This window comes from Hippoglossus hippoglossus, chromosome 13 (assembly GCF_009819705.1).
Source record: "Hippoglossus hippoglossus isolate fHipHip1 chromosome 13, fHipHip1.pri, whole genome shotgun sequence".
NCBI lineage: Eukaryota > Metazoa > Chordata > Actinopteri > Pleuronectiformes > Pleuronectidae > Hippoglossus > Hippoglossus hippoglossus.
Window position 1 is genome coordinate 2,298,675 of NC_047163.1, and position 26,085 is coordinate 2,324,759.

At 43.2% G+C, this 26,085-nt stretch overlaps 5 protein-coding genes across 11 annotated transcripts in view; 1 reads left to right on the forward strand and 4 right to left on the reverse strand.

Annotated features, from left to right (window-relative positions):
- The window catches only part of hif1al (hypoxia inducible factor 1 subunit alpha, like), a 14,239-nt gene extending 4,716 nt beyond the window's left edge, over positions 1-9,523 (forward strand). For 2 of the 3 annotated variants that reach the window (XM_034605087.1, XM_034605085.1), the window contains 14 exons: positions 2,142-2,332; positions 3,014-3,207; positions 3,710-3,794; positions 4,151-4,263; positions 4,502-4,686; positions 4,809-4,915; positions 5,170-5,317; positions 5,972-6,252; positions 6,501-6,646; positions 6,724-6,819; positions 7,225-7,373; positions 7,452-7,563; positions 7,646-7,763; positions 8,147-9,523. In XM_034605087.1, coding sequence (XP_034460978.1) covers positions 2,142-2,332; positions 3,014-3,207; positions 3,710-3,794; positions 4,151-4,263; positions 4,502-4,686; positions 4,809-4,915; positions 5,170-5,317; positions 5,972-6,252; positions 6,501-6,646; positions 6,724-6,819; positions 7,225-7,373; positions 7,452-7,563; positions 7,646-7,763; positions 8,147-8,214 — 1,993 coding nt within the window. In that variant the 3' untranslated portion in view covers positions 8,215-9,523. The remainder of the gene's footprint in view (positions 1-2,141; positions 2,333-3,013; positions 3,208-3,709; positions 3,795-4,150; positions 4,264-4,501; positions 4,687-4,808; positions 4,916-5,169; positions 5,318-5,971; positions 6,253-6,500; positions 6,647-6,723; positions 6,820-7,224; positions 7,374-7,451; positions 7,564-7,645; positions 7,764-8,146) is intronic. The other variant, XM_034605086.1, reaches the window with a different exon arrangement.
- Positions 1-26,085, reverse strand: part of LOC117773272 (spectrin beta chain, non-erythrocytic 1-like) — a 750,817-nt gene that overhangs the window by 425,281 nt on the left and 299,451 nt on the right. The window lies entirely within an intron of this gene.
- si:ch211-14c7.2 overlaps positions 1-26,085 on the reverse strand; it is a 432,059-nt gene that overhangs the window by 65,061 nt on the left and 340,913 nt on the right. Inside the window, exon 7 of the mRNA XM_034605057.1 lies at positions 11,660-11,666. The gene's annotated coding sequence lies outside the window, so the exon portion shown is untranslated. The remainder of the gene's footprint in view (positions 1-11,659; positions 11,667-26,085) is intronic.
- On the reverse strand, positions 11,503-20,444 carry zgc:152863 (uncharacterized protein LOC562658 homolog). 2 transcript variants are annotated; one of them, XM_034605124.1, is made up of 6 exons: positions 20,215-20,383; positions 20,059-20,182; positions 15,642-15,754; positions 14,239-14,439; positions 12,508-12,652; positions 11,503-12,411 (listed from the first exon to the last, which is right to left on the reverse strand). In XM_034605124.1, the coding sequence occupies exons 1-6, from the start codon at positions 20,324-20,326 to the stop codon at positions 12,090-12,092; spliced, it is 1,017 nt and encodes a 338-aa protein (XP_034461015.1). In that variant the 5' UTR covers positions 20,327-20,383; the 3' UTR covers positions 11,503-12,089. The 2 variants fall into 2 exon arrangements, with proteins under 2 accessions (XP_034461015.1, XP_034461014.1); XM_034605123.1 differs by having other exon boundaries at positions 20,059-20,444.
- Positions 21,756-26,085, reverse strand: part of pak4 (p21 protein (Cdc42/Rac)-activated kinase 4) — a 37,207-nt gene continuing 32,877 nt past the window's right edge. For all 4 annotated transcript variants that reach the window (XM_034605095.1, XM_034605092.1, XM_034605093.1 and 1 more), the window contains exon 11: positions 21,756-25,917. In XM_034605095.1, coding sequence (XP_034460986.1) covers positions 25,762-25,917 — 156 coding nt within the window. In that variant the 3' untranslated portion in view covers positions 21,756-25,761. The remainder of the gene's footprint in view (positions 25,918-26,085) is intronic.

The following is a 26,085-nucleotide window of genomic DNA, read 5'->3' on the forward strand; positions in this document are numbered from 1 at the left end:
CCGGATCTGTGGGCTTTTATTCTTTGTGGCGAGAAAATCTGAATATTTTGTGTTCAATTAAAACTAAAGAACGTTGAACTATGCAGCGAGTCTGAGGAGGATTGATGTGAAACGTCCGTCGTCCTGTGACAGTGTGATGATTCTGTTCATGACTGAAAAACCTTTAGATCTAATGTGCTGATGTTCGGTGGGTTGTGTTCGACCTCGTGCCGCCTGCAGATTCTTTTAAAGTCAAAACTGAAAGTTAATTTTGAACCGGCTCTAATCTCGTGTCCTTGCTGTTTAATCATTTATTGGTAGTTTGATTTCAGCCGGTCTGAACTCTGCCCTAGTGACTCGTTCTGTAGTTTGATGCAACAGATGAGGTTTGTTTTTCGTAATCTCCCTCTGAGCAAAAACACTGTGTGTGGAGGAGAATGAAATAAAAGCCTGTTTCTGTCTCGTCAGCACATGTTTTTCTGATCGAGGCCAAAGCAGCGCAGGGCGGACGGAGGGATGGAAGAAGAGCGAGGGAAGAAAGGAGGGAGGGGGGGAAGAAGAAAGAGGGAAGAAAGGAGGGGGGGGGGGGGGAAGAAGAGAGAGGGAAGAAAGGAGGGAGGGGGGGGGGGGAGCTGGACATTTTCCCAGTGGCTGAAATAACTAACATTCTGTTCTCTTCAGTTTTGGACATTTTTCCGATTTGTGCTTTTCCCACTTTGACTAAATATAAAAAATGCAGGAATGCTCATGGAGCTGAAGCCCGGTTCTTATCCCCCGCAGAGACGGAGGTCGTCACGTCTCCGCCTTTAGAAAGAGGAGGCGCAGAAATGTCAGGGAGGAAGAAAAACAAGTTCCCAGGACAAAAGTGAAGATCTGAGGACGAGGAAGAAGATTTTAGATTTTAAAATAGTTTAAAAAAAAAAAGACCTGCACATCCAGTAAAGAAATCAATTAGAAACATTTGAAAAGAGAAGAACTAAGATCTTGTTGATTATAGATAATATATATAGTATATATATATATATATATTGTAAACAAGCTGCTGTTGGATATCAAGTAACTGCTCCTACTGACGTGTGTAAAGTCCTGAAGACGCTCATCTGAGTTGATCCCAGATTTCCGTTTATTCAGTTGATTTAAATACTTTAATTTGCTTTAATTCAACTTGAAAAGACACTTATTAAAGTTGTGTTAAAGCTGAATGAAACAACACAAACACACAAGGTGAATTTACAGTTTTAGGATTCAGGGTTTTCTTCCATTTCATTACAGTGGATTCATAATTTAGTCGTCTTATGTCAAACTGAGCGTTGAAAACCTTTTTGTCTTCAGTGGAGGAGAAACGTGTGGAGATGATGGACGTGACAGAGGAGGGTTGTTTTTTAGTAAACTTGGTTAAAGAGCTCAGACAGAAAAATGTTGACGAGACGAGACGGAGGAGTGAGACCAACTCCTCACTGACATTTAATGAGTTTTCTTTTTTGCACAGTTGTTTTTCTTCCTCAGTTTCCCACGTTTGTTTCTATTCCGAACGTCTTTTCTTCTTCTCCTCTGATCTGCTCTCTCACCCCGTCGTCCCAAACTCCCTTTCCTTCTCCTCAATCTTTTTGGTTTTGTTTTCACCGAACCTGGTGGAAATATATCTCGGGAGTTGATCAACAGATAATAAACGTTTGGAGCTGATCAGTCAAGTCAAATAAAGAAAATATGGCTCGAAAAACACATTTTCAAAGATGAATAAATAAGACAAAGCTAAGAGAAATACTTTATCCTCATATTGTAGGAATGATGTCATGATGACGTCACTGTTAAGTCAGAAAATGACGTCATATAGTGTCGGAATAACAACACAAGATAATCATGTATAAATGATATCTTAATGATGTCATTATGAAACTGTCGTATTGCCTGATGCATTTCATTCAACAGAAAGTTTTCTATAGAGAAAGTTTGAGACTTTTGTTTATTTAGTTTTATCTTATTTTATTGTTTTAATTTCCTTATTCGATGTCTTATTGTCGTCTTCTTTGTTTTATGTTTTTATGAATCTCCTATTTTAGCTGCACAGCACTTTGGTCAACGTCTGTGTTTTATAAAGTTTCATATAGAGCGATGTTCTTCATCCTTGTTTCATATTTATTCATCCCTCTGTCCTCCTGCAGGGGCAGCACGGAGCAAAGGAAGCTGCGCTCCCGTGATGCAGCCAGATGTCGACGCAGTCAGGAGACCGAGGTGTTTTATGACCTCGCCCGCACTCTGCCGCTCCCCCGCAAGGTGTCCACCCACCTGGACAAGGCTGCCATCATGAGGGTCGCCCTCAGCTTCCTGCGCATGCACCACCTCCTGCGACCCGGTAAGGGACGATCAGTTTGGATTTGAACCAGTGGTTTTGCTGACAGCTGTATTTATGTTTTAAAGGGGACATAGCATGCCCATTTTACCACAAGTTGATATGGTTCCTTGGGGTCTTAATGAAATGTCTGTAACATACTTTGGTCAAAATACCACAAGGATCATATAAAACAGCCTTTTTACCCTGTATAAAACAGCCCTCCACAGAGTGACCTGTTTTGAGTGCCTGTTCCTTTAAATGCTAATGAGCCAGCTCCCCCCTCCCCCCTCTCCCCCCATGATTTTAAACAATATAAATTACATATTTTATATGATATAAATTATCAAATATGCATCCCATACTTTGTATTCCCCTTCTGTTGTCCTGGAGTTTTAATTTTCCCATTCACATAATTAAATGTCCCCCTCTGCCCCCCCACTACGAGCACACAAGCAGACAGACAGAGAGAGAAAGAGAGGGGTGGGGGGGGGGGGCTATGAAGACCATCATTTACCCCCGAACCCCGACATTCAACGGGTACAACAACAAGCGGAGAAAGCAGAATCGCGGGCTGACCTTATATATACAGTCTATGGGGCTGACCAGCGGAGAAATGCTCGTCCCGTGTGAACAGCCAGGCGGCTGCGCGCTGATGTACAGGTGATTAGAGACAAACTGAAATAGATCAAACTGTTCATTCAGGTGAGAATCAGAAAGAGGAGTCTGAAGAGGAAGAGAGCGACGACAGGGAGGAAGACGAGGAAGAGGAGGAAGAGGAGGATCCAATCGACGCTTTCTATCCTCAGACGTTGGCTGGTTTCATCATGGTGATGACGGAGGAAGGGGACATGATCTACCTGACGGAAAACGTCAGCAAACACATCGGCATCACACAGGTAGAGTGTGAACGCATCCTGCGGCACAGAACATTAGAACCACACTAGAACCACAGAAAGAAAAACAAGAACTGGTTTAAACAATAAGAAACATGACGCACACCATTAGAACCAGTGTGTTCGCCTGCTTCCTTCAGTCGCTCTCGGCTCAGCTGGCTTGTCGTGTTTCTTTTGTCAGAGTGGGTATGGCTCCGTGTTGAGATCAAGTTTATTATTTGAATGATGTTAGGATACGGATACAGACAGACTGAGGGACGTGTCCTCCTCTCTGATACTGCACAGATTCAACACCTCACAGAAATATCACCCTCTGCACAAGTGTTTCATTCGATTTAATTGGGGAACGTTATAACAAATAGTTTAAAAAAGAAAGACAGAAAAGGAAAATGAAGTCCGTGTAACTATTGAACCAGTTGACTCAGGTGAATCATTTCTCTGGGGAAAGAGATGTGAGGCATCAGGTCTGTGTGTGAGTGACAGATGCTGTTGTTGTGGTCCACAGCTGGAGCTGCTGGGTCAGAGTGTTTATGACTTAGTTCATCCGTGTGACCAGGAGGAGCTCAGGGATCTGCTGGGTCTACGTCCAGGTCAGTGTCACTCTGTCATCACAGGAAGAAACAGATAAACAGAGTCCTCTGTAAAGTCGCTCTAACATGTCATCATTCATTTCATCCTTGTTTGGTCACGTGAGAAGATCAGATGCAGGATCTTTCCAGTATTTTTAAACTCATGCTCTAAGTTACCAACATACAATAAATTATTATTATTGTATTATTATAAGGGATTTAAATACAGAGAATTTGTTTTATCAGCAATCGACAAACTGCTCTGCAACTTCTGAACAAAATTGTTATGAATGATCAACGTCACAGTTTGGAAGCAAAACCTCAAAGAAAGAACTTGAGTTAATAATCGTGTGTGAACTTTATCGTGTTGTTTTCAGGTTCGAGTAAGAAAGAACAGAAACATCACAACGAGAGAAACTTCTTCCTGCGAATGAAAAGCACACTGACCAGCAGGGGGCGCACAGTCAACATCAAGTCTGCGACATGGAAGGTTCTGTGTTATTATTTTATTATTATAATATGTTATTATATTTACACAGTGTTGTTGTACAGTTGTTGGCGTTTGAACAACTTCACACACAAAGTTACCTCTCTGTAACTTAGGGGATTTAAAAAAACTGTTATTTTTTATTTGAAATATTTAGAATAAGTTTATAAGAGTTAGAACAAAACTCTTTCTCCCGAACTCCTTCATCTTAAACTGACTTCTCCTCTCTCTCTTCCGGCAGGTTCTTCACTGCACAGGTCACATGGGTCCACATGGTGGCGGCTCCACGTCGCCCCCTGCAGCCAGAGTGATGACCCTGCTGTGTGAGCCCATCCCTCACCCGTCCAGCGTGGAGTTCCCTCTGGACACGTGCACCTTCCTCACCCGCCACAGCATGGACCTGCGCTTCACACACTGCGAGGGCAGGTACCATGACCACGAGCCCTGACCTCCGACCTCCTCCGTTTGGACGAGAGGGAAGAGAAGAAGAACTTGGTGTTAGAGAAAAGACCAGAAACTCATTTCAGTTTTCTTGTTTTTGTTTCCAGGGTTACAGACTTGGTGGGATACAAACCTGAAGATCTGATTGGCCGCTCGGCCTACGCGTTCCATCACGCGCTCGACTCCGATCACGTGACCAAAAGCCTGCACACATGTGAGTGTGTGTGCAGAAAAATACACAAAGTAAAGTGATTATGAACAAAGCCATGAAAATAACTGACGTTTTTCAGGATCCGCTGTAAGAAAATCTGCATATTTCAGCTTTTTCTTATTTTGATTCAATGATTTAGCTTTTTTACGCCTGTAGAATGAAAGTATATTCGTCTTGATTTGAATTTAAAACATCAGAGTTCGAGCTGGGCTTTGCCATAACTACATCTTTAATGTTTGTCCATGTTGTCCATCCAGTGTTGCTCAAAGGTCAGGTCAGCACCAGTCACTACCGCTTCCTGGCAAACAGCGGCGGCTTCGTCTGGGCCGAGACTCAGGCGACTGTTCTCTACAGCAGCAAGACGTCGCAGCCAGAGGCCGTCGTCTGCCTCAACTTCATACTCAGGTACTTTGGAGAAGTAGAGAACTGGGCAGAACTGGAAGAAGTGAGGAAAGATGGAAAGAGAAAACTACGTCCTCTAGTAAACACCAACACATGGAGGAAGTGCAGCGCTGCAGGCCGACGCTTCAGATGAGGTGTCTCCAAAACAAACAGCATCTGCAGAGAAAAGACGTTTTCAGTTTATACAGAGGAAACATTTAATAATATGTACAACTTTATTTGTATAGCAAATGGTCGAGACCTTAAAAATGAAAGAGAAACTAACATTTCCCACAATGAGCAGCACTTTGGTGACTGGGAGACAAAAAACTCCTCATTACCTGGAAGAAACCTGTAGAACCAGAATCTAGATCCTCTAGAACCAGAATCTAGATTCAATGTGGGCGACATCTGACTCGACCGGTTGGTAATATGAGAGAGAGAGAGAGAGAGAGAGAGAGAGAGAGAGAGAGAGAGAGAGAGAGAGAGAGAGAGAGAGAGAGAGAGAGAGAGAGAGAGAGAGAGAGAGAGAGCAGTTGTGTAACCATCATATTTAATCTCTGTCAGACTGGTTGTTATAATGAAATCAATAATCTTCGGTTGCACCTCAGCGTCCTCTGGTGTTTAACTAAACTTAATTTTCCGTGCGTCACACGATCCCCCTCTTCTCTTCTGCAGTTCTGTGGAGCAGCCCGACGTCGTCTTCTCCTCTGAGCAGACCCGTTGTGGTCTCCAGCCCAAAGCGGAACCCGACTCACCGCCGCTCACACCAGAGGATTGTGGGACGCCTGACATCTGTGACACTGACGTTCAAAATCCAACCAACTGCAGTCAGACTGAGGACACAGGTTCGAATCCCAGCAGCACTACAGAGCTGTTCTTCAAACCGCAGGAGAAGCCGGAGCAGCCATTCCAGACGGCTGATGACGACACAGACGCCGTCGCACCACTGACGGGAGGTGAGAACAGACAACTGGCTTCATGTTTACACCAGCTCTTACTTCTCTTACTGTACTGTAAGAAGTTAAAGTCAGACTCTTGTTCAGTTGGTGTTTCACTTTGTTTTGCTTTAAGACGAATATAGACTTTTAAGATGCTGAAGTTTACCATGTTCACCATCGTGGTTTGGCATCTTAACATCCTGACATGAAGCAGAGCTGAGAGATTTTTGTGTTTCTGAGCTCTTTGTGTTTTCTGTCTCCGTCAGGTTTTGTGGAGCTGTCGTTCGTCAGTCCGCTCAGCCCGGACCTGCTGCCCGACCACCCTCAGGATCTGTGCACGCCACAGCTGCGACAGCTCCTCACACCCATCTTCAACCCCATCACACCACCCTCGTCACCTGACCCTGATGTGGTAAATACAAATCTTGTTAAAACTCTAAAGCTGAAAGTTTTTTATCTTTACGCTCTCTCTTTCTTTGTCTCGCTCAGTGTCCCAGTGAGGACGACGTGATGGACGCGAGCGAGGTGCAGAGGTTCTTTGCCATTTGGCCAGACAATGGTCAAAAGAAAGAAAAGACAGTGGAGGTAAGAAAAAACATCCAGAAGAATCAGCTCTTAATTTTAAACTTTTATTTTTCAGAAAAGAATCTAACACAGATTTAGGAATCTATTCCAAAGTTTGTGAAAACTACAAAAGCTCAAATTTGGAACAAAGTTCTGAGAGAATTCATTTAATATAATTAGTGCAATTTAAAAAGAACTTCATCCTTATTGAGATCCCTGAACCTCAGAGGATCTTCAAATCTGGGAGCTGGAAAAATAGAAACAATAGAAATAATAGAATAATAATAGTAAAGAAGAAGTGTCATTATCCTGAAAGAAAACAGGGAAAACATTAGGCCATTTAAAACTAGCTGAAAGTTCCCCACCTCAATATTAATATAATTATAATTAGTTATTTTGACTGAGAGTAAATGTGTGTCCTCTCAGAACATGGAGGGGATGGATCTGGACATGTTGGCTCCGTACATCTCGATGGACGACGACTTCCAGCTGAGCGTCTCCAGTGGTTTGTCTGAGGAAGACGACAAACCTCCGTCCGAACCTTCAGCTGTGACTCCTCCACTCAGCAGGAAACGGTGCGACAGACTCGTCTCAGGACCATTACACCTTGGATATAAGAAAACCACAGATATTTGACGCTCTCTTCTCTTTAGGGCCCATAACCGAGACCAGGAGCTTCCGTCTCAGCTGAGGATTCAGGACAAGAGACAGAAACAAACTCCTCCGACAACAGAAGAGGAACTTTTCCTCAGTCACAGATTACTGGTGAGATCATCTCTATTTCCACGTTTTCCACCTCCAGGTTTCATTTTAAGGCTTCTGACTCTTTTGTGATCTCCATGTTCAGGACTGTCTGGAGGAACCCGACCAATCAGATCTAGACCTGGGCCCAGGAGGGCGGAGTCAGCTGCTCACAGACAGAGACCCCGTTTTAGGAGGCGTTCAGGGGCTTTGTGAAACCGCAGGTAAACACACAAACTAACTAGCCTGTTTTCATCGTTAACACAGAAATCTTTAAGAGTGTGACTCGACTGTACAGATGTTATTAACCTCTGGTTCATATCTGATCTCAATGACCTCATTTCCACCAGAAGCCAACATGTGATCTGCATTTTAATAAACCTTCTCATCACAATATGTCCCGTATTCACTCCTCATTTTAATGACATGTAATTGATCCCATTCGAAAGTTACTCTGCATCTCCACCTTTTGTTTCATCTTCCAGATCACATGTTAAAATCAGGGCTATTAAAGTCACATGACACCAAATCTTTTGAGTATCAGACTCTTTAAGTTTGTGATATTTTAGTCAAACCTAACATGTTTATCTTTGTTTCTTTCCTCCAGCTCTGATGAGGGACATATTCGAACCTCGCCCTCCGGACCTGCCGCCACCTCTGTCGCCCTTGACTTGATGGAGCTCCCGTCAGTTGTGGAGTTTGGCGCTCGAGAGAACGTGGCCCCGGGATCCACAGCCGCCCACAGAGCGCACATATACAAACGCAACACGCCACAAACATGCACGCACCAGAACATCGACTCACGTACGCTGCATTCCTCTGCTGGAGGGTCGACCAGACGCCGGCAGCTCAACCAGGAAACGCCACTAATGTGTTTCCTCATTGTTCTCTGACTGTGGAGCGAGAGCCAATCACATGTTGGAGATCAGGTGTGTGAGTCCACTCTTTGAATCTGAGCGTTTTCCATCTACTTTAATGTTTATCAATGATTTCATGTGAGAAATCATCAAGGGTCAATCTCTCTTATGGACAGCAGGTGGTGCTGGATTTGAAGAGAATCTGGGAACGTGTTTTTCTATGCAGCTAAATTTAGTGTAACTTTAAACTTTCAATGTAAGAAATCATCAACTCCCATGATGCTCGGCTTTGACAACTTATCTTTCTCCGAAACAATCACAACAAACAAACAAGCGAGTTTCAGTGGCTTATTTGTACGTCTTTTTATACACTCATAATAATAATCTTTGTTTATTCAATGATGCATTTACTGTAAAGAGTTTTCATCTGGGGATTTTATGACTGTTTTGTGAAATGAGTCGGTCGCCTGTAGGTCAGTCATGTGTGTGTGTTTGTCCTCCTGATGATGTCGGGGGGGTTATCTCATATCAAACACTCCTGTTGCTCAACATGAGGCGAGCGCTCTCAGAGGAAGATCAGTAAACGTCACCTGTGACTGTTGTAAACCCACGTGACACTGGAATCAAACAAAACGTGTCGCTCTCTGCAGATTTGATTCTGCTTTTCTCATATTAGTACATTTATAACCTGATTAACTGTCAGTGAGACAAACAGCAGAGTTCATATTCTGATTAAACACTAGTATTCATGTTTTTATCATCTATACGTTTGAATTTTACGACTTTTAACAAACTGTGCCTCGAGTTATATCAGCTGAACGTGGTGTTTTTCAGAGGCAGTGATTTGTTTCTACACTGAAATGTGGAGGATTGTTGTTTTGGCCTCAGACTCTAAATAAAGCCTCAAACAGCAAAATGTGATTCACTGTGAAAGAGCATCTTGTTTATTTCTGAACCGTTTGTTTCTCGCTCCGTGAGCCTCGAATCCTCCAGTGAAATACACAAAACACAGGATCTGCTCAACGTCCCTGTGGATTTTTAATGAGGGAGGAAACGAAAACTGTTTTATTTGTATCTGTTCATCCTGTTTGTGTTCTGGAGTTCTGAATAAAGCTGTTGAAGCAGAAGCTGTTGTGTGATCTGTGTGTGGAGATAAAACATTCACCTCAGGTTAGACTCCGACAGGAAAGATTCATCTTCTCAGGAACATCCACCTGGACATCAGGTCACATGACCTGCTAGAAAAAGACAAAAAGAGTCAAATCACATGAGTCAGTGCAACTTGAAAAGGAATCAAACAAATCCAAACTGAATATTGTTGCCACATTTACTCAAGTACTGTAGTTTTCACAGGAGGAACTGGAGTATTTAAGTATTTTTTACTGCTACTTTATATTTCTTCTCTGCATTTCAGAGGCAGATACTGAAAGTTTTACTCTAGAGATATTTATCTGAAATGTGCTTTTACTTTACATCACAATTGTACAGAGAATAAAATCAGTGGATCACAGATCAAACCTTCACCTGGTCTCAGCTGCAGAAACATCGTCCGTCCATCGAAGGCTGTGATCACATGACCGCTCGAGGCCATTTCACTGCAAATGAACACTTTTATTTTCCATACGAGAAATAAATCCTGACTTATTCTCTGGTAAAGAATCTGAGTTCTTCCACCAGTCGTCTTAATGGTTGAATTCATCCTTCAGGTGTATTTGAGCTGTTAGAAGATTCAATGTGAAGATAAGTAAATATTTGGCAAACTTAAATCATGCAATTAAACCAGGTGAATTTTTATGTATATATTTATATTTTTGAGGGGAATGTACTTCTCTTCTTCAACATGTATAAAATATGTTTCCACTAGGTTTATGTTTTCATTGTTGATATTGAATTTCGTGGGATGAAATAAAGATATTTCCAGAAACTTCGAGTAGAAAAACATCAGAAAGTGGAAATGACAACTTCCAAACCAGACCAGAGAACAGTTTTAGTACTTTTGTCTTGACTTCTGTTTTCTCTTTGTCAATGACTCGTCCTGATTCATCCATTCATCAGACTGTAACTTCAGCTGAGTGTTTACTGTAAACTGGCTCTTCTCCTTTTTATTTCCTGAAAACAACTCGTCCAACCCAAACTTCTCCTTTTGGTCAAGCTCCAGTCAAACACGCCCAGAGAGGAAGACGAGCTTCCTCCCTCCACAGAGAGGAAGAAAGAATCTGAATCTGAACCCTCTCTCATCAGGCTTTCATTATATTTCATGATTGATTGAATCACACTCATGTTTCCTGGGAAATAATTCACTGCTGCTCAGGAAGTGATAAAAAACATTTGTTGCTCTATCAACACAATGTAAATGTACAATGTGTGTGTGTGTGTGTGTGTGTGTGTGTGTGTTCTTTTACCTCTGAATGTGATTGTTTCCTGATTCCTGCCTCACCAACGACTTCAGGTGACTCAAATTACCTCCAATCACAAACCAGACCAGGATGTAACATGTCCACATTTATTCATCATGTCATTCTGTGCACATTGTACAAATAATCATGTTGTAAATATTACAATTCATATTATAGTTAAGATTCTTGTTTTATCACAGAATGAAACTTTAAATACATTCAGGGTCTAAGAAGGCGTCAGTCGCTCTGCAGGAGTCACAGAGAGAACCAGGGAACCAAGGAAACATAGAACCAGGGAACCAAGGAACCATAGAACCAGGGAACCAGGGAACCAAGGAACCATAGAACCAGGGAACCATAGAACCAGGGAACCAGGGAACCAGGGGACCATAGAACCAGGGAACCATAGAACCAGGGAACCATAGAACCAGGGAACCAGGGAACCAGGGGACCATAGAACCAGGGAACCATAGAACCAGGGAACCATAGAACCAGGGAACCAGAGAATCGGAGAACCAGGGAACCAGGGAACCAGGGAACCAGAGAACCAGAGAACCAGGGAACCAGAGAACCAGGGAACCAGGAAACCAGAGAATCAGAGAACCAGAGTCTGATCACTGACGAGTCGGTTCCACGTTGATTTGGTCACAATCTGGGCTGTTTTGTTTTTAAAGTAAATCTCATGTGGATAATTGATTTGATAAGAACACTGTTGTTTGGTTTCAAGTCCCTAAGAAATCTGCTTTACATAAAAATTTGATGTTGATTTAAAAACCCACATCCCAACAGGCTGTTGTTTCACGACACCATGTCTCACAGAGTGTCCGTGCACCACGCTGGTGTCAGATCGCTGCTGCACAGAGAAACGTCTCAGTGAGAGATGGAGAAGACTCGGTTTCCATGGAAACTCTACAGGTTCCTGTACCACATGACTTCATGAAGGAAACCTGGATCGGCCCCGTCACTGAGGGGAAGGATGGCCAACGTCTCCAGAACAACACTGAAAACACACACACACACACACACACTCACTCCTCTGACACACACACTTCGTACAATCAACACTATACAGTCCTCTTCAGTTAGGTCTCTGTGACGACTGGCCAATCAGAGCTTATCAGCTTGGTCTAAAGTAGCGTGGGATGCTGGTGAGCTGCAGCCAATCAGGAGTCAGTTCTCAGTTTGTGATCTGCAGAGGAAACACTGCAGCAGGTCGCTGTCAATCAAAATCATCATCTCACAGCCGACAGTCCACGTGGGAGGAATTCAGTCACATGTGAAGCCGACAGCCTGTCAATCAAGTGTCCTTGTCATCTGACAGAGGGACATGAAGCTGCAGACCCTCCCCCTCACTCATCCTGCCTGCGGGACATAGTGATTGGACCGCTTCGTAAGGGGGTGGGGGGTTGTCGGGGCTGTGGGAGGAGAGCAGGGGGCGGTGACTGCCGTCCGACTGGGGGTGGCCCGGAGCCTCCTGGGCCAATAGGAGCTGGGTGGGTCCAGGTGCGGAGCAGGCGGGGAGGCGCTGGCCCCAGCTTCCGTACACCGCCTCCTCGTAGGAGGGGAGGGAGACAGGAAGTCCGTCCACCATCAGGTCCAGCTGGTCCGAGGAACGACGGCTGATGGAAGAAAGAGAATTATTCCATCTGCCGAGGAGGTTGTGTTTTCACCTGTTTGTACGTTGATAAGCAACATGTCTATCATCTTCTTCTCACCTGTGAGACTGACAGGGGTAGAGCCGGGACTTGACGACCAGGCAGGCCGTCGTGGTGAGCAGGAAGATGGACACGCCCACCGCCGTCGTGGCCATGCTGGGCATCGAGTCGTTGGATGCGTCATCAGGGTTCATGTGAGGACTATCTGAGGAGGAGAAGCAGAAATATAACAACAGACAGATGAGAATTACACAACTCTGCAGGAGGAACTGAGCGGTCGTCCAGAGAAACACAACCCTGAGTCTTCTGAGGACACACCTCCTGCTGCATGCGTTTATTATGTCTGCACAGCATGATGCTAAAACACAATGTAATTACTGACGACTCAATCAACAGAAACTTAATCAACAATATAACAATTCTTTTTTTATTCAAATATAGAGCGATAGTTTGGGGAGTTTTGGAAGAAACAAGCTGTTTGATCGATCAGAAATTAAGAGTTTAGTTTATTTCAAATGTTTTTAAAAGATCAAATAAATAGATCATCAGCAACATAAATATTCAAAAAAAAATGTAAAACTATTTAAAACAACTGAGGCGAGGAGCAGTTAAAGAAGCCTCACAGCGGAAACCCCAGGTATTCTGTGGTGATTATCAGATATAAGATCTATGAGGCTTTTTTCAGCCCAGTTCTGTGGTTCCTCTGTGATCATGATAACACAGCGGCAGGTTTCCATGAGGCTCTGATGGCGTCGACTTAGAGGAAATGTTTAATGGTTATTACAGCGGCTCTGCCCACTTCCTCCCCCCGACTTCCTGTCGCAGCACGTTTCAGTGAATGGTGACAGTAAGTGGGAACTGGTCTGAAGGAAAGTGAAGCTTCTGACAGTCGGAGCGTGTTCCTGTGAAGAAGAGGAACTCAACCTGCTGCTGCACCATATTGCTTTTACATATATTAAGATCAGATACTATTAAACACAGGCAAAATATCTATTCTCTGATATAGTGGAGAGGAACTAACAGATTAGAACATTGTGTTTATTACGTTTCATTTGATCCCAAAATGAAAATCAAAGGTGAAAATCTATAAAAGACACTTTTGTTGAGAAACATGTTTAAATGATTTTTCACAAATGTTTTGTATGAAGCCACTTAAGTAAGTATCTTTTTTGCTCACAGGATATTTACTTAACTTAACTATTATCCTGACACTCTTTGAACACTAACATGTGTGAAGTGTCTGTAACCTCACTGGGAATCGAACTCTGGAACAATAACATGCCGAGTGCTTCCTGAACAAAACAGAGAGGAGCTGTCACAAAATGATGAACCTGCCTTCAGCCTGTTTGGATCAACACTGTGATGAGTCACAGGCGATAACGAGCGGATCATAAACAGAGGTCTGTGATGCTGCTGCTGGGAAACGTCCCGAGACGAGTCCTCCAGGAAGATCCGCTGACTAACAGAGGAAGGAATGTTTCAGTCACATGACGCGTGTCGTCAGGATGATTTCATCCAAACTCCAGAGAGAGCAGGCAGCTGAAGCATGGGAGGGAATCGAACTACCGACCTGAATGTTTGTGTTCAGGACAGAACCTACAGCTACATTTGTGGAGGTTCCTCGGATTAGCTTTTTTAGGAAAGTTAGTACTTTTAGTTTTTCTTTTCCTGATGTGAAAACACAAAGGTAACGTAACTTGTATCTGCACGTCACCTGTTAACAGATACTTTGAAAGTTATATTCCACATCTATAAACTCTACACGAGTTGTTACTCAGTCTCGGGTCTCACCCTTAATGGGGATGCAGGCAGGTACCGGAGGCTGCCACCTCCCCTGGCGACACCTGGAGACGCGGGTCTTGGTGAGGTGGTAGCCGGGCTCACAGAAGAAATGGATGGAGCTCTTCTGAGGGAAACCTCGGCACGGAGACGGGTCGCAGCGGAAACCTCCATGTTCAGGCACCAGCGGGTGGGTGCAGTTACTCAGTCTGCCTGCACACACACAACAGATGAGAGCAGATTTTAATACTTTGAAATTCTAAAATAAACAGTGCTTTCCACCTCACACCACTGATATTAGTTGGTGTTAATATTAAATCCTCTTCTCTCTTTCCCCTGCACTCAAACAGCTTGGGTTTAAATATGATCTGCTTGTGCTCGAACTGTGCACTTGCACTCAGATATTTTGCTTCAGATTTCCTGCGCTGCAGCTTCCGCTCTTCTCCTCACGCTGCTTCTGTGCGAGCGTGAAACATCTGCACCAGGCTCTTGAATAAAGAAAGAAAAGCCACATGCATTGTTCTCCTCTGGCTTTAAAGAAGAAGATACACAATCTGTAGGTGGTTTTCTCCCCATCAGCTGCCTCCAACCCTCAGAGATTCAAATCTGTTTGAATTATAGGAACAGTGACTTCAGCTTTAGATTTAACTGGGTCAGAAAATGCAGAACAAAAAAATGATCGTGTCCTGAGCAGCGTCGGACTGTTGATCTCTGTAACGAGACACCAGGTCGACCTGAAGGACAAACTGTCTGTTTGTTGGGAGACGAGTGGGAGAGAGGACAGAAAGGTGATGTTTCACTGTCAACAGATGAGGACACGAGGGTCAGGGTTCGGTGTATTTCATGCTGCCTTCATTCACCAGCATCATAACACCGGCTTCTCTTCTCATGTAACAAACATCCAGCTCCGTTACTCACTTCCTCTGTTTCTTCACCAAAAGTCTGCATCTGTAGAATCATGATTTCTGCTCCACAAGCTCATCGAGCCCAAATATCAACATGTGAAGAGTTGGTCAAGTGGAAAATCACTAGGATTTCTACAAATGAAGCTGCAGGAGATCAATCTCATCCAAACTGAGAGCAGGAGACTTGTCGTAGATATTTTTAGTCCACAATTTGATTTGGTTTCACAAGATTAGAGAGAAATAATTTAAACAGTTCTGTTATTCCTGTAGTTAGAAACAGATCCACAGAAACAACAGAGTCTGCAGAACACTTCAGTTCAACATGATATAAACTCCAGAGACAAAGAGGAAGAACCCGACTGTTTCAAACCTGCCTCTTGGGAAACGCTGCGTCATGTTCAGTAAGTGATTCAGAACCAGTCATGATAACAGTTTGATGAAGTTGATTAAACCGTGTGTTGGAGTCCAGACCAGGGGAACGTTTAACTGCAGATATATATATGAACAAACCTGCAGCGAGGAGCGGTGACGAGGCCAAGAGGAGGAGGAGGAGTCCACAGACCAGACTGACACGTCCACACAGACATGGACGCAGAACTGACGCCGACATCAAACCAGACTTCCTGAAGACACAGAGAGGTACAAGGTCAGAGGGAAGGACCCACACACACACCCACACCCACACTGTGAGGACACTGTCAGGAGCGGTGAGGTGGTGTAGATGACATCACAGCTGTTCCACAAAGTGTGTTGTCAGCTGTTGTTGTTTGTTTTAATCCTCAGAGGAAACTGACAGCAGCATCACAAAGACAATTTGAAATCTGGACATTTATAGCAACTCACCAAATTACAGATAAACAGACATAAAATAATAAAACTATTTAGAGTCAAGAATCAAGATGAAAGTGGAATTTGTCTTGGCGAGCTCACACAAACACAAACACAGACGTCGAAACGCATTAATAAAATCTGAACCCTTGAAAGAACAGCACAATGAATCTTAAAACCAACGTTGAAATGAGTCAAACAAATGTTCACATAAACAAAGGATCCAAAACAAACAAACTCCAAGAATATACAAATATAAACAGTAATTTGTACTAAGGTGACAGCAAGTCTCTCACATGTAAACGGGACCTGCAGGTTCCTCCGGCTTCGTCTTCTGTTCTGACTGAGAACCTGTCAGTCTGTTGACTGACAGGTGACATGTGACAACATGTGACACATATTGACCAACGCTCACATCCGACAACGCTGCGGCTGAGCAGCAACAAAAACTTCATACTGTTGAAACAGAAACTCTTCACCACAAAGACCCACAGTCTTTCTTCTTCTACATCCCGTCTCACAGACACTCACTTCCTGTGATAAAGTGGCTGCAGTGACAACAGAGCCAGTCAGTCCTCCACCGCAGGGTTTCAGAGTTTCATTGTTTTTAGTGTTTCAGTGTGTGAAGATGTTGGTGTGGCTGCGCTCTGCTGACTTCACTGTGTTTTCATGTCAAGAGAGATGCCAGTCATCTCAGGATCAGCGAGGGAAGACCCCCACCACACACACACCCCCACACACACCCCCACACATGCACTTTCACAAACTCTCACTCACTCATTCTCACACTCACTCCATGGCCACAGGCTGCGTGGGACGTCTGTATCTCACTCATCATGTCTGTGATATTTTAAATTCTGGAACGTTTGATTATTTCCTCTTCATGTGACTCGCTGCTGCTGCGATGATCTTCACTGTCGTCACAATAACATTAAGGCCACATTTTCATTTTAGAGTTTATGAATATATTTGTGTGAAAGACGACGTGACGCATCAACACCGGAACAATCAGAAACACGACAAACATCGTTCTGGAAGGTTTTAAATGTTTCCCTCTGGTTTCAGCGTCCACTGAAAACCTGCCTCTGCTCTGATGAGAAGTGGTGAAGACCGAAGTGAAGGTGACTTCACATCTGTGACCTTCTCTGCAGGTGAATTCATACTTTGGGGGAAATTTGATATTCTGTTACAGCTTAGAAATGGTTTTCCCCTGTAACCGAGTTTTTATCATCTTCTCTGCTCTCATCCACCTTCATCACCTTCATCACCTTCATCACCTATCTGTGTCAAACAACCATCGCACTGTGTTTATGTTGAATGATGTAATGTTTTCTGCTGTTCACACTCTTCTGGCTCCTTCTCTGAAACGCTGTCTGGGTCACAGGAAGTGATGTACTTTGTGTTTCCAGCCACATCAGTGATTTGGGAGCTCAGGAGATTAAAGTGGGCGACGATAAGACCCAGACGACAAAAACTATTTCCACCTGCAGAAACTTTCACACAGAAAAACCACGGAAATCAAAACCACAGCACAGTCTGCGTCAGCTGATGTCTGAGAAGGAGCTGCAGATACAGGCAGGTGCTGCAGGACCTGTGTGACGCTGACACCAAGTCGTGTTGTTCTTCAGCCACTGAGCCACACCTGGCGTCTGGTTGATCAGTAGCTGATCAGGAGACTCTGAACTTTGCTCTTTGTGCTCTGTTGCGTTGCAGCGTTTCTGAACACGAGAAACAAACAAGTGCAAACACTTTGTTCTCTCATTTATTAATAACTGACTCCAGGTTTAAGCAACTGCAGAAAACATGAATCCACCTTTTACACGTAGGATTATACAATATTAACCGGAGGATACGTTCATCATCGGCTCAATAAAAACAACAACATTTACCAGCTTAATAATTTCATATTCTCTTATTCTATAAGAATTGCCGGGTCCATTATTAGCAAGTGTGAATCTATGTGTCGATCTGATGCCACTTCTTTAAAGTATATTAGTCTCACCCAGATAGAACTGAAGTTTTCTTTTTAACAATCTCATAAAACATTTGAAAAAAAAGAGTTCACTGAGGTTAGAACTTATATTTTATGAGCTGAACAGAGTGAAAGGAAACAGGATTATCATCTGATTCAACCTGATTAAAATGAGACGTTAGTTAAGTTTCAGACTTCCACTCTGCTTCATGTCTGTGATCAATGTTGACATAATTTTTATGCAACCAAATGTATTTGATACTTTGCCAGTATGTGAACACACTTGGGGAAGAGGAAGTGAATCATCCTATTGTGTCGCACCGACTATGCCTTCAGAACCCACTGAGTTGCATTAGATACAAGTGGATTTAATGAAACTGAAGGACACAGTCACTGCTCAGTGTGTCTGACACAGACGTTCAGCGAACACGACTCACAATGCACATGCACAGAACACAGGGGAAACGCTGAGGCTGCGTTTAACAGGTCACAGGGATGCAGTGCGGCGGCGGCGGGGGGGGGGTGAGAGTAAACCCACCAAAAACCTCACGTCACCCAAACACAATTCTCACACTGACATCAATGAGGTTTATGACAGAATCCATAAAACTCTCAGCGTTCAAAGTGAAGTTCTGGTTAAAGTTTAAGCTCATGAAGTCATAAAATCTCATAAACAGTCTCTCAATGAAAAACAAGAGGAAGCTTTGTTCAGCCTGTGATGATGAGCAGCAGGAAGTCAATGATATCCTGAGTTTATAACTGTTATTATTATAAAACTAAATAAGATTATAGTTGCATTTTATACAGAATAATCCCGCAGCTTCAGACACTGATGTTCATTTTGACCACAGACTGTAAATAAAGATGGACGACGTGTTATCCAGAAATGAGGCCCAGATATTCCGATATGAGCGCCGCCCTCACAGAGTCTGTGATTGGAAGACGGAGCTGCCGTACCTGGGTCTCACCGATCAGATCATCAAACAACTAAATAAACCAAACTCATCCAAAACATGAACGAGAACGACCTTCTCACCAACCACGTGGTCACCGACCAGGGAGGTTCTGTGTGTGATTATCTGCACAGAGATAAATAAAGTTCTAAGGAATTGAACGGTGACACAGCGAAGTGCTGATGTGTCACACTGGAGTCTTATCTCTGGGTCAAGTGAAGCCACTTGAGGTCACAGCCGGAGACGTGTTCACTCGTAAGGATCCAAAACCTACAACTGATGAAGCTGAGATCACTGCAGATTTAAATGAGGCTGTAATTATTTTCAGAGTCAGTCAATAACAAATATTTTTGTGCTTTTGTTTATGAAATGAGAAAGAAAACCAGTAACCTCCAAACTGGCAGGTTTGGTTGTTTTGGGTTTTAATTGTCAAAGAAAACTGATTCACGACGACAGAAAAGAGAAGAAGCAGCAATGGATGATAAAACTATCAATTATTGCAATTTCATTTTCATCAAAATAGAACAAACGTCCAATATATATTAATAAACTGCACCTGACCTCAGATTTGTCAGATGTTTTGTTGTATAAAAACCACAACCTGCACTAAGGACTTTAAACAATAATAACAAAGTGACATGTATCTTAATGATTATCAATATCGTCTCTTATGAACATTTTGATCTGATATCATTTTTGACCAGATCGTCCAAAATGGTGGATTATCTGCAAATTGAAGGACTAATTGTTTCAGTTCTGGAGTTTGTCTGTAAACCTGGTGAAGAAGCTCTGAAAGCTCCTTTGAATGAACCAGTGAACATCAGTTCAACATCTGGAAGTGACTCCTGAGACCTGCTCCTCAGGGTGTGAAGCCCACATGTCACCGCAGGCTGACCTGGATCTACAGAAACAGCTTGATCCTGTAGGAAGATCTTTGTTCCTCAGCAACAGAAGCTTCTCTGATATGTGATGACATGAGGGGGATCGAACACCGTTTGAATGAACGGGTTTTTATATCTGATAGAAGTTAGTGATGCTGTGCATGAAGTCACATCATCATTAAACACAGATGCATTATCTCTGGATGCTTGTCTGTCTCAGCGGGGACACTGGAGGTAAACAGCGGCACATCAGTGTGTGAGTACCGGAGGTTTCAGCGGTGAACACGACTCACCTGACACCGGGAACCAGGCGGCGGCTGCTGCTCCGGAGACGAGTCGATGCGGAAAAACTCCGGGATGTGAAGACGAATCTGATTCTGTTCCCCGGTTCTGAGGAGGTTCTCTGGTTCTGATGTTCTCTGGCTCTGAGGAGGTTCTCTGGTTCAGATCTTCTCTGGTTCTGTTGTCCTCTGGTTGGTTCTCTTGTTCTCTGACAGTGATCAGCTGTTCTCTGCTGCTCAGCAACAAGTGGAACCTTTTTCTCTGAAGCTCCTGACTCATCGATCAGCTGTGTCAGAGAGAGACACCCTGGATTCTGATTGGCCACTGAGGACCAACAAGCTCCGCCCACCTCCGTCATCACACACACACACACACACACACACACACACACACACACACACACACACACACACACACACACACACACACACACACACACACACACACACACACACACACACACACACACACACACACACACACACACACACGTTTAAACTCAATACATTAAAATGAACATATTAATAGATACCAATTAAAACATATGACTGCAAACCTTGTAAAATAAAAGCCTCACATTTCTTTTTTTACAGTCTATGGGTTAAACACTAATCCTGTTTTCTACATTTGACTCTAAAAGGTTTTACTGTAAACTAAAGAACGTGAGAAGCAGCTGAGTCCTGACTTCAGTTTCACTTTGTTCTTGCAGCACAGAAACCCACACCGACCACCAACACAGCGTCCTGTGGTCTGAGCTGTTGTTTGGAAGAGCCGCCCTCCAGGCAGTTTACTGTAAATGCCGAAGAGCTGCAGGCTGCACAGCGCCCTTCTTGACGGAAGTGCTAAAAATACAACTGTGCTGAGTGGTGCTGCTGCTGTGATGCAGCAGAGGAGGAGGACCTTCAGGGTGTCCACTGGTTCTGTGCTGGTGTCAGCTCATCAAGCAGCATGTGGGAACGTCATCATGTGGTCATGGAGGCTCTTCCAGATTAGTCTCAGGTTGACTGTAAATTTAGGCCTCGTTTTGACAACTTGACACTGTCCAGCCTCGTCCTGCAGATTCCTGCTGAGTGACGACAGACGGGGAGACGGAGGCAAATACCACAGAGGACAGAATGTGATGTCAACAATCAGGAGACAGGAGACACACAAACTGTAGGAGGGAACCCTGAGGGATCAGGAGAGAGGTGCATCATGGGAGTTCATCCAGCAGCACTATTATTGTCATCATTACTATTATTAATTAGTGGTTCGGTCATTGTTGCTCTTATTTTTAATTACATCTATGATTATCAACATTATTATCATTATAGCTTCAATGCGAGTCACACGTTTGTGTCCCCCCCCCCCCCCACCCTTCATGCTGTGTCGAGGTTATAATGTATAAATTAAATATATGTGTTGAGTAACTACTGACTCATAACTGTGATTATAACTGAGACGACATCTTATTTTTGCAAACATTGGAAACGATGAGTCCGAAATAACATCGAGCAAATAAAATATTATCATTATAACAACCAGTGGGACAGATGTGTAAATTCAAGTTACACATCTGTCGTTGTGGTTCCTCCCTGCAAACAAATGGCCGTAGACTCCAGGTCGGCAAAGTGAAGCCAATGCAAAGTTGCTGGTCACATTAGTTTTTTTCCACCTCTGTAAGAAACATCTCAAACACTCGAGTTACAAAAAACACACAAAGCGTGGGTGACTTTTACAAAAATTGTATTTGCAAAAAAAGTAAAATTTGCAACGTGAAATCTATGTTTTTACAATACCAGTGAAATTTACAAAAACAAGATGGTGCAGGTACATTTGTCTGAATCTGATGTTTGACAACATGATGTCAAAACTACAACAGATCGACATCAGACTTTAAACAAGTGGTCTCGTCTTTCTGAGGAGGAAGAATTCATTAGTTCATGTCACATATTTCATAGAGTGAGCTGGTTGCTCAGTAGTGGTTGTTGTATCTGGCGACACCAGAAATGTTCATGTTCACTGTGGAAACCAGAGGTTCGGTCCTGCAGGAGTTTTTCCAAGAACCAAGACTTCTCATCTACAAAGAACGAATCCAGAAACGTCTGTGAGCAGAAAACTAAACCCTGAACAGCGGCCCCTCAGCTGCTTGTTGGCCATTAGTAAAGAAACCAACAGAAAACAGCTGGAAGCTCTGTTGTGTGAAGCAGCGGAGACTCACAAAAAAAACATTGTCAGGAGTCGTGCTTCTTGAAAAATCCCTTTCCACAGGACCTTGTTTTCTCCGTCATGAAACACATCAAGGTGAGAAGCTGGCCGACACTTTGAGGCACTCAGTAACCACACAGGAAAACCTAAAAAACCCTCAATCTTCATCGGTAAGCAAATTGAAAACTGTGTGGAATGTCAATGAAAACGCATCCGATGCAGACACCAGCCATCCCACACACGACTCTAAAATAACCTGAAGACGTCACAGAGACGGGAGAGTAAAGCGCTGTGGACGTCTCCTTTCACCATCTCTAACAGTCGAAGTGTCAGAATCACAATAATCCACCAAGTAGTGATTATAAGTGTTAAGGCATGAAGTCATGATGATGCACACATGTCCAAACACACACACACATACACAAAAAACAACCTTCACAGAAGCATGTACACATACACACAGCAGTAGAATCTGGTCCATTAAAGTGTTGTTACAGTCGAACTAATGAGCATCATCAGTCGGTCTAAGATTTTCACATCGACAATCACATCTGATCGAATGTGAGATGAGACCAAACAGGAACAACATCGACGTCTGTTACACCAGAAAAAGGTTGTTTACACCTGAACTAACAAAAAGAAACAAGCTATGTAAAAACAATGAGCATTAAGGCCACAGTTAGGAAAATAAATGATACCAAACCTAATCCATATTTTGAGAAAATTACGTAAAACCATTTAGATTCAGTCCAAGCACTTTCTCGTCGCAGTATTGACTTTCAGGAAATGTTTTCCAATTTATCAAATGCAAGCCTGACAGCAATATTTAGCTTTTTTTTTGTTAAATCATTTCTAATTAAAACATTTTCTCTCAAAATATAATGACTCGAAGGTCAAAATTATGATTATTTGTCAAATTTGGATCAATATTCAAATTTAAATTTCTGGTTTTGAGGAGACACTCTCTCAAACTAGAAAACAAGAAAATTGAAATTCTTATCTTTGAATATCACAGCCTGAACTACATCACCTCACCTACACCTGATTGTCACTCACCATCATTTCTTTCAGCTCGGCTCATCCTGGCTACGAACACGGAAACGTAACACAACACATCTGAATGTGAGCGTGTTCGTTCTGGTGAGCTGCCGAGGAGAGAACGCACAAAACAACGACCCCAAAGTTCTTGGACGTGCAGGTTTTTGAGTGGCAGGGACAAAGTTTTACGAGTCAACTACATTCAGTCTGCAGTCGCTTCAAAGAAACTTGTTCTGCAGCAGCTCCAGACTGAGTTCAATTCATGATGCACATTTTTAGGAAGAATTTGATAATGTTTTTAAAAAAGGACAACAGAAGTCAACAGTGTGAAAATATGACCAGAGCCTGAAGTTACAGACGGCACCTGGAAGGAAGTTATTAACCCACAGAGTGATTGTTCACAATCAGCAGAGAGCTGCAGTTCAGGGAGTCGACAGCTGCAGAGTAGTATGTATAGCAGTGTTTACACTACTGCATAAGAGAAGGAGTTGACAGTGTTATGTGCTACGACGCCTGATAAGCGTCTATTTGCTTAGTTGCAGTTTTAAAAGAGTATTCAGTACAGGAGACATTTAAAATATTGAGAGAAGTTGTTTTTCACGCCCCTGTCCAGTGGAAACTGTTTTTAAAAAGGTTACCAGTCTGACGTCTGGTTTGAGAAGAAGCGTCTCTGTGGAGCAACTGAACTGGAAGACGGAAGAAGAATGGAACCAGCAGGGGAATGCATCTGTCTTCACAGAGCAGCGGCCGTATCTTTAATTCCATCCTGTGTATAAATGACTACAGTCATGTATAAAGGCTACAGTGTGTAACTACAGATGTCTGCTGATGAAGACGCCTCTCAGGACACAAGTGGTGGACATTAACCAGACTTTAGGACAAACTGAACCTTAATGACTTCTCTGTGGTTCCATCCAGCGTGCTGACGACTTTGGGGGGGGGTGACTGAGCAACAACAATCAATGACAGATTATATGAATCGAAACCAAACACGTTCCCCCTGAGCTCTGAAGCTTTTTTGTTTGCTACATGAAGAGTTTAGTGAATAAAAGGGAACTCGGTGGACGATCTTCAGTCTGCTCCTGTTACGCTCGGACACTATGAGGTGGATTTATGGTCTGGCAGACGCATTAACTCGGTAATCAAACATCGATTCAACTGTACAAGCGATGTAGTAGAACACGATGAGAGCTCCATCACGTCAGCAGCCGGCTATTTCCTAAAAACAGCAGCAGCCGCTGTGTGTTTGTTGAAGGAGAGTGATGCGTCACGAGAAAGCTGATGTGCTCCACAGAATGAAAACAGCTTTGTGTTTGTCCTCGAAGCAGCTTGTGCTCTTTTTCTACCTCAGAAGACTCTGTGAAGGAGTTACTTAAAAATCTACTTAAAATCTACTCTCCTTGTATCTGCTTTTTCATTCAGTTTCAACGTGGTGTATCTCATCCTCTTCTTCTCTGTGCTTTTTCCTGCTCATCTAAGGTTAAAAGGTCAAAAGTCTTTTTTTATCGTCTGGTCTAAAAACTAAATAAAACATCTAGTGTCTATTATCTGTGTGCTGGAATCAAATGGGAGTGCAGCGTCTATCTCTCGTCACCAGTGCTTCATAAAACATCACGTCACTCGAAAATAAACCAGAAAACAAATCATAATTATAAAGCAATCACAAAATAGAGATAGTAAAACATCACAACTGATATATCTCTCTATGTTCATTGTACTTACACAGGAAAATAAGGAGAAAATAAGAAAATTTCATCTGTTAACAAACCACAACTCCAGTGTTTACCTCTTTTTAGTGTGTTTTCTTGTTTACAACAGAAAGCTAGTATTTTTATGGCTACAAAATTAAGTCCGTCTGGCTCATTTATGAGTCATTAGAGTTCAGCCCTCAGTAGTAAGTTCTGGGTGTGATGAGGATAGTGTCAGAGTCTGGAATCCATCGGTGAGTGACGTCCTTGTAGAGCAGAAAATCCAAACTGTCAAATAGTGTGATTAAAATGTTGCTTCGACTAGCTCTAAAATTATCCAAGAGGCTCTTGGCTCGTTAGACGTATCTAACTGTTGTGCAAAACCCAACCATCACACTCAAAATCCAGGTTAGGTCCAAATGGAAAAATAAAAACAGCCACAGTCCGTAATCTTTCCAGGTCAGGACCTTCAAATTAAAACTCAGCGTACAGGAAGTCAGCTGGAATCATTGGACAGGCAGTTTGCTGCTTCTCTGCTGTTCTCTACCTTCACGATTCCACGTGAGAGCTCTCACTCACTCACACTCACACACCAACTTGCTTCTTATTCAGGCAACACACTCCTCACAGTTCAGTAATTCACATAAGAAAAAGAGAATACTCCTGCACACCCAGTTTACACCCATCAGACTCTCATCCATAACGTCTGAGGGCCACTCATTTGTGTGCAGGAGTATTCTGTTCCATCTGAACCTGCACACGCTGCCCTCCACAGTCTGGAGGGTGCTACTGTCACATGTCTCATCTCATCCTGTTCTGCCTCATCAGAGGGACGATGCATGATGGTGGACCAGCCTTCGCCAGGAAGGGGTGTTTGAGAAGCTCGCTGGCCGAGCCCCTCTGAGCAGGGTCTCGCACCAACAACCTGTCCAAGAAGCCCTTGAGCACAGGGGAGACCTGGGAGAAGACGAGGAGAGAGAGGGAGAAAACATGCTGAGTCTTCACACTCAATCTGGTGTAAATTATATGATATATATCAATAACCCTGATTCCAAACAGGTGCATGTGATTTAGTTGTTTTAAAATGTAAACTGTTAATGGTTTTGCATCCAAGTATTTTCAGTT